General features: G+C 39.4%; 1 protein-coding gene across 1 annotated transcript in view; it reads right to left on the bottom strand.

Annotated features, from left to right (window-relative positions):
- EVPL (envoplakin) overlaps positions 1-13,696 on the bottom strand; it is a 231,892-nt gene that overhangs the window by 70,653 nt on the left and 147,543 nt on the right. The window contains exons 14-15 of the mRNA XM_044090500.1: positions 5,395-5,576; positions 3,830-4,008 (exon numbers count right to left, since the gene is read on the bottom strand). Coding sequence (XP_043946435.1) covers positions 3,830-4,008; positions 5,395-5,576 — 361 coding nt within the window. The remainder of the gene's footprint in view (positions 1-3,829; positions 4,009-5,394; positions 5,577-13,696) is intronic.

Below are 13,696 nucleotides of genomic sequence, written 5' to 3'. Positions count from 1 at the left end.
AGCATTAGTAGTACCTGACTGGTAATTCTTACTAATCCTAAATTCTACTTTTCTAAGCACCTGTTATATAAATTTAATATATTATCAATTCACCTTCATGATTCACTTTCAATATTTCTCTCCAGATACAAAATCTAATCAAAGAAACTATTATATAAGAGCATTTAATATAAGATGTGGCCAGAGAAGTGAGCCACCCCCAATCTCCTTCAATCACTTTAACAATTTTACACATCATTCCTTAGTCAGTTACTTTAACCTAATTTTTTAAACACCTTTATTAAATTACCACTTGTGACAAAGGCAACTTTACATTTGCATAAAAGTAAACAAACTGCACTAACAAGCTGACATTTACAAACAGTATACTTCACATATATTGCTATATATCATATAATCTAAGCAACATTACATAAATTATTCAACTCCTGCCCTTTTTTAAACAAGAAACATCTTAATTAAACCATTACTTATGAAACAGACAATCATAACATTATATAAATGAAAACAAGCCACACCAACACGATCTTAATTGCAAGCATTTTACTTCACAAACCATACTGACATGCTCTCAGATGCAAACATTATACATTACTTATAATCTACCCGATCATTTTCAAACATAACCTAACTTGAGAACATTTTTCTTTACACACTCTACACCGTGTTTGCATTTTTCAATTATTTCAGAGTGCGCCCAATCAACTTGCAATAACTATTCAAAAAACAGGTGATACCTATGCTGTGCTGTAGCATTCCCCTCCATCCAGCCAGCAAGACTCTGATTGTGGGAAGTCATTTATTCCTGACATTGGACAAGAACTTGCTATTCAACAAGTCATACATCCAATCTGTCATTTATATATACTATCAGGCAATCATTAGTATCCATAAACTGCACCAAGTCCTGTGATCCTTGTTCACACACTAAGCTGGACATGAAAGATCAGCTTACTCTCAGTAAACTGAAATGCTAATGCTAGAGAACAGATAACCCTGTAAATCTCAATTAGAAATACCCTAGAATAAACACTATTATAAAAATGAATTAGCTTTTATGAGATGAGCTATAGAATCCTTAATCAAAAACATCACCACTCCATGAATAAAGTGCCATCTAATAAAATCATCATCTCATTGGATGGAAGGAGTAGCACTCGCCCAAGTAGGTCAACTTAATCAAACTCTCATTAATTAACAATAGGACATAAAAGGTAAATTAACAAAAAGAAAGCAGTTCAATTTGCACAGTCATCTTTAACAAAATTATCACAATTTTTATTAATAATCCATGTACCCTTGGATAACTGTTCTCCATGCTAGAATCCAGATAATACAGTTCTTCCTTTCTTTTCATTCCTGACAAAACACTTACTTCCCTTGAGCAATACCGTCTCATACCTTTCTAGTATTCTCACAGCTCTCAAATGGAGGAACATACTTGTTCATTGCCATGGCAGGACTTATAAAATAAATCATGCCAGTAGGGAAAACATCTTCAACTTTGATGATATGTCAGTGATTTTCATATTTTTTTCTTATATCTTCCATCACCTAAAAAATGACACTCTCAAATGCTGTCTGCTGTGAATAGTCAATATCAAAAAGTGTTAACAGCCCCCACCCAATACAGCCTTTACCAGAATTCTAGGGCTGTGATAAAACTTGTTCTATACCATACCAGGACTTACAATGAATTAAAAATGATGAGACTTACTAACCAATCTTCCTAAATGTGTTGCCGGGACAGTGTATACAGAATCTAACCCATAGTGTGCAAAGTGACAATAGTTTGGAAATTGTGGAGATGCAAGCCTATGCATAACTTCATCTTGCTGCATTATTTATTAATATATCCACCTTCCATTCTTCTATTGTTACACTTTGCCAGTAAAGGTATCACCTCCTCCATTTTTCCTTTTTAACATACATCATTATATCTGAATTAATCTGTTCATTACTTCTATATTCCATCATACAACACTCTCTTTCTTTTTGAATATGCCCATTCTGGTTTTCCCCACATACTCTTTCAGTAACCCTGCACATTCATTCTTCCTTTTTCTATACCACTCTTTGTCAACAGGAATACTTACTCAATTATTCAGTTTACTTGTTTTATAATCTACACAATTCAAGCCTTCTTTCTTCTCTTGAATTCCAGTCATACATACATTTTTTTCTGCCAGGCTTTATTTTCCAGCTCAGCACACTGTGCAATAAAAACTGTCAGATTCCTCTGAAGATCATCACCCAAATCCCTTAGTGCTTTATTTTTCAAGTGTACCATTAAAATTGGGATAATTTTGTAGAAAAACATGCTATATAGACTCACACAGCTCCAAAAGCATCACATATTTTATAGTTTTCCATTTAAGAGTCACACCCCCCATAATAATCAGTATCTCAGCTGCCATCGCCAACACAGTAGTAACCACTCTATCATCAACAGAAATGGCTTCCATATAGGAACGTCAGTTAAGAAATCCCAAAAGAATAATCACATTACAATCCAGTGACTTTGAAATTGTCACCAACTACACTTTCAATAGCTATTATTAAACTTCTAACAAAGATTAAGTACTGAAGTTAATAGCATATTTCATAAAACTAATTACAATAAAATATAATAACCCTAACCAATTGCAGTGCATAGTGATTGGGGAAGGTGAGTTGTCATGGGAAGCACTGCAACAGCTCATAACAGTTAAAAGTATATTTGATAGATGATTGCTTTTTTCTGCTATGTTTATAAATTTATTGGGTTTGGGCCCTAAATATATATATATACATTTAGAAAGTATGCTTTGACTTAAAGTGCTATGTTCTTGGGGTTAACCATGTATCTATTCTTGTGCACTCCTTGGCTCTCTTTGCTGTTAACCTTATAGCTAATATGAACTGTTCATCACTAGTGCATTTCCTATATTTTTGTTCATCTTTGCACCTTTCCTTTAAACTGTAAGCCTGTTGCATTTTTGTGCAGTTTCAGAGCTCTCAGCTTTTCAATACTTCTTCCTCATGCTATATTAGTACTTTCTTGAGCTTGGATCAACAGCCTTCCATTTCAAGGCACTGTTGTATGGAGATCATTACCCTGTACAATCCTCACCTCTGCTCACTAATGCAGTTTAGCTTCTCATACAAAGTCACTGTTTATTTTTTTTTTCCTTTGCTCTTCCTTCTGATAAACACATAGGTTCTTGCTGCATAATCTACTAAAATCTCTGCCCCCTGTGCCATCCCTACTTTACTGAAGTCTCTCACTGCTCACTAGATTGTACTAGTAAATATCTTTTGATTCATTTATTGTTCAGTTGCAGCTGAAATCTATCACATGGAATACCTTCTATTTATTTATATACAATACTTTAGTTCTATAGTTTTCCCTAATGAAATTTGTTTTCATATAAACTTATCCATATACGATATTTTGTCATATTTTCTACTTCAAATATTTATTTTAATTCATTTTTTTATCTGATTAACTTGATAACCAGGTAAGCCTAGTAGACACAAGTCCCTCTTTTCCAGGGGAAAGCTGGCAGGAATTTCTTGTCAAGTGACTTGTTTATGGAGACTGAGGGAATCAAACCAATGACCACAGATGAAACATGTTAGTAGATCACAGCTTTAATTCTTTGTATTAATCTGACAGCCACAATATAAACATCATTGCTACCCTCTAGATATCAGCACTCATGCTATAACAGCCATGAGTTACCTTAGTAAAGAACAGCCTTGCATGTCTTCACAAGACCACTCCATTTACTACATTACAGTGGAATACTAAACAATATAGATAACAGTAGCCTGACTCTTGACATACTTGTCCTGGTACAGTTTTGACAGCGCAGTGACGTCATTGTACTTGTTCTTCATGTCGCTGAGTGCGCTTGGGAGTTGTGCAGCTGTGACACCACTGGGCTTGCTGGACAGATATTTTTCACATTCCTTCTGCAGAGCATCCTTCTCTGTGCCTATCTTTTGCAGTGTCCGAACAGTACCCTGCAAAGAAGTCAGAGACAGATCACATTAAACAGTTTCTGAATTTGTGCACCACTAAATACTTTTAAGACTGTGATCTTTTTGAAGATCTACATAAGCATTGCACTCCTTCATGAAGTTACAGCCTCATTGTTCAGAGCTTTAAATTTTAGTGTGTTGCATATAATATTTATAATTCTGCAACACTACTGAGATGTAGTCCTCCTTTGTGGATTTGAATATAAGTGTAAGCATGCTCTGCTTTGATTTGCTGTACCTCTTCCATTGGAATCCATGATTTACTGTGAGCACCATGAAACAGATTCCATATGGCAGACTAAAAAAAAAATCTTGGCTGTACATGCATAAGCTATGCCAGTAGAATGTTATATTTGCCAGGATGGTTCTGTTGCACTACATTTTAATGTCATGCAAATTTTATTCCGGATCTTGAATAAAAGTGTTTGGTAAAGTTACATAAGTGCAGCTTTACAATTTGTAACATTACTACCGTACTGAGAAAATATACACTACTTTGCTCAAGGGACTTGCTATTTAGTATTTGTTTTATTAAGTTGGATATCTTCTTTAACATCCAATGCTACAAAGTGCTAAATGCCCCAAACACTTGAAACACATGACAATCGGTTCTAGCAAAATTCATTTCTAACTAAAAATATTTCCACTTATCAGTTTACTTAAAGTGCACTCCTCATTTCCAAAATAACACAAAAAAAGTTAAAAATTTAATTCTGTAATAGTGAATAATTAACTGAAAAATGTTTATTACTATACTTCAAACTGCTTAGCAAATAGTAATATTTGCATGCATAAACCTGTCTGTTTTTGCTTCCTACATTAATGTTTGTGACCTTGTCAAGCAGAAAAAAAGGCTATTTCTGTAAGTCCATTTCTGTACTTCTAGACTTGCTTTATCTAGTTTGGGGTTATGAGAGGGTTGGAGGCAGTCACGTAAAACAGTGAGTGTTTTACTGTAGCTAGTCCTGTAGAGAATGCTACACTACAAACGGACACATGCACGCGCGCGCACACACGCACACGCACACACACACACACACACACACACACACACACACACACACACACACACACACACACACACACACACACACACACACACATGCTTAAGGCAATTTAGTATTGTTAGTTCACTGCTAGCATGAGTGTTGGGAGTGTGAGAGGAAAACCTCAGAGGTACATGAACAAATATAAAAACTCTACAGAGGTGGTACCTTAGAAAAGAATCAAGCTAAGGCAGCAAACATTATGAGGTACCAATACTGGTGGCTGTTCAACCTTATCATAAGTAAGCAAATAAATGAATTAAGTTAACAGAACCATTATTTTTTTCCTTTTTCACTCCAGGCCATGTTTGATTGATCTCACCTCATGGTCACTGAGTCTAGAGCTTAAGTCCTTTGAAGGAGCATTTCGGTTTATAGGTACCCTCATCCGATTAAGAATGTCATTCTCTGTCTGGTTCAGATCTGCATTGATCTTGTCAACTTTCTTCAGAAGTTCCAAGCCCTTGGGGTCTTCCTTCTGGCTAGCAGTATTCTGCACAAGAACTAAATGAGGGAGACATGACTGCTCAAAATCTTACAATAAAATATGATTGAAGCAGGCTGTATTACAGACAAATTAAATTAATAATCCCTGCCATATCTTACTGATCCTAAGGAGTAAAATAACATTTTAGAAACTATTAGTTTATGAGGCAGATCCAGTGGCTCATACAGATATTTCACAAACCTGGATGGCATGAAGTGTCAACTACTGTAAGATTTGGAGGACTAATTATCTGTCCTGTGGAAATACAATGGGTCTACTTTTAAATTTTAAAATCCCCAAACCTTAAACCTTTAAATCCCAATGTTCAGAAGTTTGAGGTTTTGGAATCTCGAAATGAAAAATAAAAAATTCCTAAAAGAAGAAAACCTCAGAAATCATGTTTTTGCAGGGGGGGGGGGGGAGTCAAGCCCCCGGCACCCCCCACACCCCCTGCTACTTAAATATACCAAACTCCAAGATTGCACTATAGCGAAGAGAATGGTAAAGTACCCATTCTGCACTGTACAGTGATCCCCATTGATACATTTCAAGATTCCAAAACCTCAAATTTCTGAACGTCGGGATTTAGAGGTTCTAAGTTTTGGGATTTCGAACTTTAAAAGTAGACCCAATACAATAGTTTATATAACACTTAACTATTATATGTCTCAGTTCAGTTCAACTCCTGTGAGAAAACATTATATAGATAAGTAGAGAAATGATATTGAATTTAAAGTATTCATTTACTTGTGCTTCATGACCCGCGGTGGTGGTACTGCTGTAGCGTTGTCGCCTCACAGTAAGATGCTGTCCGGTTCGATTCTCAGCTAGAGCGTCCTCTGCGTGGAGACATGCGTGAATGGGTGTACCTTCATTGAAGGTTGTGCGTCAGGCCTGGCAAGCCGGTACGTAAAAATCAACTGCCAATCATTAGCGGACCGGAGTTTTGCTGTGGCAACCCCTAACCGGGAAAAGCCGAAAGACACAAACGAACAATTTACTTGTGCTTCATGTTTACTGAAAAGGTGTCGAACCCCAGTTTCTGCCTGATGGCCACTACTGCAACAGCCAGGAATGCAGGAGATTCTTGTAGTCTGATATATATAGCTACTATGTGGATAGTTTTAGTTATTCATAACTACTATATGGATAGTGTGATGACCCATTACTGGACCAGTAATCAAAGAGCCTCAATCCTCACCACTGGCACCTATAGGGGACGTTCACTGGCAGGATAATGGGTACACACACACACTATTTCCAAATGCAGCTCTCTGCACCAAGTGCAATTGTCCTTAAGAGCACACAGAGACCATAGTCAGTCTGGGGCTGGTTTCTCCCTCTTTCTTCAGATCCCTGATAAAACTCCTCACTGGCACAGCTATAGAGATGAGTCCTTATCCAGGGTTCCAAGCCAATCCCCCAACTCTCTCTATGTCAAACCAGTGCTTAGTGTCCCTGCCCAAGTAGCTGACACACACACTCTTTGAGATTTGATTTGCACATACACACATACACACACACACACACAGTCACACAAACAGACAGACACCAGGGAAAGGCTGGCACAGGTGCCCTGTTTTACCCAGATTTAAGGTAGTTACCACTGCCACCAGAACCCCTCACCAGCTACCTTAAGGTTCTTCCAAGGGAACACAACATACTGAGTAAAAGTAATATTAAAAAATCAAGCAAACACGAAGACCCACTGTATAAGCGCTCCTTCCCTCAAGAATAAATAATAATAAAATCCAACTAGTCCAATAGGAGAAGGAACGGCCAAGTGACATGAATTTATGCTAAAATATAAAATGAAAAACTGCAACGTATAAAATCAAACACTGTGTTTATTCATGAGGTAAGCGCTTTCACAATACTTGCTTCATCAGACCTTTAATACACTGAACAAGTAATATTAATACAAATGGTAGTTTGACCAGAGCAAGGCTATTATGAGTGGCCCACACAGTGTCACCAAATAAATATGCAAGTACTCTAAAAACTTAAATATCTCTGCAAAGATCAGTCACAATGAAAGGTTTAAATATATTTAACAATAAATAATAAAAGAACAAGACAATACTAAATATATATTCACAGTGACATCAGAGGTCAAAACCGCAGGAAATATTTAAGATAACATTGCAGGACAGGCTCAGACAAATAAAGAAAAACAATATATAAACTAAGCTTCCCTATATTCCTGACTGTATCTAAGAGAGTTAGAGCAAGGCAGATGATGTGGTGAATGGTCCTTCTTGTTGTTGTCAGGCCCAAGACAGAATACAGAATGATCTGTCTCTCAAAATAATATTTAAAATATTACTGCTGGGATAGCTTGCAGAATGACATCTGACTTCTAGTTCCTAGGCAAAACCCTCATTGCTGGCAGTTAGCAGGACTTAGCACCCACCTGTAAAAATACCCACAGAAGGGCTTTTGCCCAGATCTTTGGCAGGTGCTGGAAGTCATAAAACAATTGCATTCCTCCTCACTTCCAGAGTTGTAATTAGCTCACCCCAAAGACAATACAGAAAGCTTCCTAGTACAGACTTTGTGTCTCTGCCTGCCTTGAAACCTGTGAGATAGCATCTTTATGGCCTAGCCTATAAAGTGATTTAATTTCAGATATTTTTTCTAAAGTTTGCTGGACAGAGGTTAACCCTTCAGTTTCCTCTGTTAAAACATATACATTCAAATAGTTAGAATAGTCCATGTACATTTCTGTTCTCTCCAGTAACTTCTATATTCCTTTATACAACACTGTCTTTCTTTTTTAATTATGCCCATTCTGTTCTTCCCCTACACACTCTTTCAGTAACCCTCCATATTTATTCGTCCTTTCCCTATACCACTCTACCTCCATTTGTAAATAAATATTTTAATGTCTCCACTTAAAAGACATCATTCTGTCCGCTAAGTATAAAATGACATCATATTTATAATTCCTTCCCACAGTCTTTTTCTGTTTCAACTCAATGGTGTTATAGTTGTATATATATATATATATATATATATATATATATATATATATATATATATATATATATATATACACACACACACACACACACACACACACACACACACACACACACACACACACACACACACACAGGTTACATATTTACTTAAGTAGACATATGTGCACAACTGCACCATCCACCCTTTAACTGATTACCATCACAATAAACTGTAAATCTCAATATTATTTAAACTGCAATTCTCTCTAAATCTCTAAATCAATCAAGTTTTATTTCACACCTTACAATATGGAAGGTCAGCCTACTTGTTTTTCCACTGTTGCTAGCCTCATTGCATTAGGTATCCAAAGGTAGTTTAGGAAATGTCTTATACTCATAATGAACTCTTACCAAACACAAATAACTCAATTTGTGAGGAGTATTAATATTTAAGAGATATGTAAGCTTCACACTCACAAAATACACAGGCTTTGACCATTGCACTAACACGCCACATGCTGTGCATCCAACCCTGATACATAATGCAATTTCATATGCTGACATTGTAAAGAAAGCTTTGCATAAGCCTCCAAGGTTTAAGTCTCAGCAAAAATCAAAATCCAATATCATGGCAGCTAATATCTCACCTTTAAAAAAGAGTTACTGTGAGATAAAGGATCTCAATTCCTGTATACTAGACCACTCTAGTCTGAAAATAAAAATATTTTATTGATTGTCTTATAAGTAAGCACTAATAAACTAAAGCACTACACCCTCTTATACTACCTTTAAGTACTTGGCTCCCTATTGGTCCTTTTTGATCAGTCAAAAAGTAGTTCTTTATACTATTCTGGCATGTCCAAAAGTCAGTTTTGGGTTTACTCTCCAGTCCAGCTGGTGAATTTGGGAATCTTGAGGCAATGTTACAACTGCCTTATGTACATAGACCACCCTCTCCTCCTCCCAACAAGCTCAAATATATGTGAGAGATGCAACTATATAGCCAAACTGGAGGCTGAGCTCTCTCAACCCATTACTGGCGCAGTCAGTCAGGAGGAGAAGGTAACCACACACACCACAAATCCAGTCTTACATAGACCTATCGCAACAGCAAACCAAACACATAAACACACAAAAACATACTTGGAGGCTCTAAATAAAAATCTGCCCAAGCAGCACAGACCTCCAAAGCAGACATCCAAGCAACCGCTACCCCACAACAATACCCATGTATCACATAGTTCACAAAGTCAGTGTGCCACACAGTCACAGCCCTTAAGGCTAAACAACACACCTAATACACTTGTAATAGGTGACTCTATTGTCAGACACATTGATGTCCCACTCAGCAGGCTGAACAAGGAGAAGGTCACTGTAAGCTGCCTGTCGGGTGCCAGGATCCACCACATAACACAAGCACTCAGGTCACTCCACAGCAAGTACAAATATGACTCCTTCATTGTTCATGCTGGTGTGAATGACCTGAGACGTACTTCCCTGGACTACATGAATAGAGACATAGAGGAGCTCTCTGATCATGTAGCCCAGGCCGGTATGACCCTGACCTTGAGTAGCATCTTACCCTCACCAAGAATGATGCCACAGTATAAAGACAAAATGATCAATTTTAACAATTGGCTAAAGTATTGGTGTCATTCAAAGGGGATCCAGTGTCTGTCAGCCTGGGATGACATGCTCGACAAGCCACGTTGCTTCGCTAGGGACGGCTTGCACCTGTCACCCCTGGGCTTTCAAATATTGGCTAAGGCTCTTGCCACCCCCATAGTGCCTTTTTTAGGCAAGGCTCAAAAGACAAACCCACCTCCATAGACAACACAAGGAAAAAGAAATTAAGGGTAATGCTGCTCAACGGCAGAAGTCTAAACCTCAAGATGCATGCACTTGAGGCTCTCCTCAGTATGGATAATATTGATATCTGTGCAGTAACATAAGCCTGGTTCAAGGCTCCCGAGAGCACCCCAGCACTACCAGGTTATACCTCATACCATGCTTTTCGGCCCCAAAACTTGGACTGAACCACAAAAGGAGGGGGAATATCCATATTCATCAAAGATACCCACATCTCCAGGTTAGTGGCACTGCATGAAGCATTGGAGACCATCCATGTGCAACTAACAGTGGGCAAAACTGCCTTTCAGTTTGTAGCCTGCTACAGACCACCCTCCCAAACTCAGGAACCCCACTTAGCTTTCCTGAGAACACTGGAGAATATGAAGGTCTCTCCAAACACCATCATATTAGGTGACTTCAACTACCCAAACATAGACTGGGAGCACTACTCAAGCCCCAACACCCTTGCCCAACGGTTCCTAGAATTTATAAACTCAAATGCTATGGAACAACTGGTCACCACTCCCACAAGAGGGGAAAACATATTGGACCTGATCATCACCAACATGGGGACTCTATGTTCCATACTAGAGGTATACCCCTCATTGGTAAGATCTGACCATAAATTAATCTCACTGGACATCAATATCCCATCCCCATCCCCAGCCAAGGAAACCACGGTGAAGATCTTCTCAAAAGCAAACTTCACACTTCTCAAAACCGAGGTGGAATCCTTCAAAGCCCCAGGGCCAGTGGAAAATACGGCCCAAACCACAGAATCCTTTACAAACGCATTCTATGGACACCTACAGGAATGCATGGATCGTGCTATCCCAAATAAAACCAAGACTCACTCCTCCAAAGGCAGGAGACCTGTATGGTGGACCCCAGCCATAAATAAGCTATACAACAGAAGGAGAACGCTACTACATGATAGAGCAAAATCCCAAAAAGGGAAGGCATCTCTGATCAGTACTAGCAAGAAACTACAATCCCTCATAAAATCATCTAAGGCCAGCTTCGAAAGAAAAATTGCACAAGACGCTAAAGATAATCCTAAGGCCTTCTTTAATTATGTCAGAAACCTGGGTGGCAACTCCCAGATATGCTCTGAGTTAGTGCAAAATGACAAAAAATACACTGAACCCACAGACATTGCCAACATCCTGGCAGACAGGTTCAGTGCAAACTCCCTCCCCCCCCCAAAAAGAGCAAATGTCTATCCCAACAGAGTGTAGCCTCCCTGACATCACAGATACACAGGTGAGAGCTGCCCTCTCCAAAGCAAAAAACACAGCATCAATGGGACTGGACTGTGTTCCGGGTTGCGTCTTACACGAGCTCCAGGAAGAACTGAACCCTCACATAAAGTCACTGTTCACTCTCAGCCTTACTACAGGATATGTACCCAAGGAATGGCATACAGCAACAGTGGTCCCACTCCACAAAGGTGGTGCCACAACGGACCCCAGAAACTATCGCCCTATAAGCCTGACTAGCCTGGTCTGCAAAGCTATGGATCATATCATCATGGAACTCATAAACAAAGACATTGGGAACCTCCAAACACTGGATCCTACCCAATTCGGCTTTGTTAAGGGCAAATCTTGCCTCCTGAACCTGGTCGACTTCTTTGAAACAGTCACCAAGGCCATAGATGAAGGGAAGGTAGTCCACACAGCCTACCTGGACCTCGCAAAAGCCTTCAGCACAATACCCCACTCGGGCATCATAAATAAGCTCACCAGCTTAAATATCAACCCCTTTGTCACAAGATGGGTTGCAAACTCGCTCAGAGATAGAACCCACATGGTCAGAATTGCAGGTGCCATGTCAGACTCTAAACCAGTTACAAGTGGCGTCCCACAAGGCTCAGTCCTGGGACCTCTCTTGTTCGGTATATATTTCTCTGAGGTACAGGCTAACACGGGAGGACTATGCCTGACCAAGTTCGCAGATGACTGCAAACTGGGTGCCATAATTGACTCGCCGACTGACACAAGCATCCTCCAAGAGGGTCTCACAGAGATGGATAACTGGTACCAGAGCCATGGCCTAAAGCTAAATGCCAAAAAGTGCATAGCCATCCCCTTTGGGAAAAACAAAGTGCCCACAAATTACTACATAGGTGGTAATCCATTAAGTACAGAAGAAGTAATTAAGGATTTGGGGACCCAAGTAGATAGCAATCTCTCCTTTGACAATCACGTTGCCAAAGTGGTTAGAAAGACCTTCTATATAGCCCACCTTATCATGAAAGGGTTCACATCTAGATCAAGAGAGGTCATTGTGCCCCTCTACTCATCACTCATCAGGCCCATAATTGAATACAATGCCCCATTTGGGATGTACCTTACCCGACACCTGCAGCAACTGGAAAGACCCCAAAAGTATCTCACCAAGAGGATCAAGTGACTCAAACAGATGCCCTACGCAGTTAGGCTAAAGAAACTCCAGCTCTACTCAGTTGCATACCGCCTACTCAGAGGCGATCTGTGCCTGACGTATAAAGCCATGTCCAAACCAGAATTAATGGGCATGCTCCACCTCAGGAAATCCTACACGCTCCAGGGACTTAAACCTCAGCACAGAAATAAATAGGACATGCTGGAGGGACAGATTCATATCCCAGAGGCTCCCCTCACTCTGGAACAAAATCCCAATCCATGTTAGGCAGAGCCCCTCAATGACCCTCTTCAAGAGAAATCTTGATGAGTGGATGGGAGATCGTAGGTTTACCCCTGGGATCTCTTCTGTGTCCCTACTAGACAGAGGCACAGTCAACTAATCTAAAAGGGTGGCGAAAGCCAAACACACTCTGGCTAGGCTTATAAATGCCCTAGGGCAGATAGCCTAGTATCAACCTATGAACCTATGAACCTATGTCTGAACTGCCTTGCATGAAACAAATGGAGCCAAGACCCTAATACTGAGTGTAATCCTCTTTTTCTCACTAATGATGCCTAGATATAAAGAAAGGATGATTAGATTCAACAACTGGATAAATAATTGATGCCATTCTAGGGGGATCCAATATGTGTCACCATGGAACGACATACTTGCCAGTCATACTTGCTTTGCAAAGGTTGCAAAGGATGGTCTGTGCTTCTGGTTCAAAGACTTCTATGTACTGGCTAAAGCCTTTGCTGCCCCATAGTGCCTTTTTAAGCAAAGCTCAGTTAATGAACATTCCAGTGTAGCAAACCTATCAATATCAAATCAGGATCAAAGTAAACTGGCTCTGCTTAATAACAGATGTCTAAACAACAACCTGCCTTACCTTGAAGTACTCCTGCATTTGGAAGGCATTCATACATGTGTAA

Source organism: Protopterus annectens, chromosome 12.part0 (genome assembly GCF_019279795.1).
Source record: "Protopterus annectens isolate FY-2018-M chromosome 12.part0, PAN1.0, whole genome shotgun sequence".
Lineage (NCBI taxonomy): Eukaryota > Metazoa > Chordata > Ceratodontiformes > Protopteridae > Protopterus > Protopterus annectens.
The sequence above is the reverse complement of the archived record's forward strand: the minus strand, read 5'-3'. Positions and strand labels throughout refer to the sequence as shown.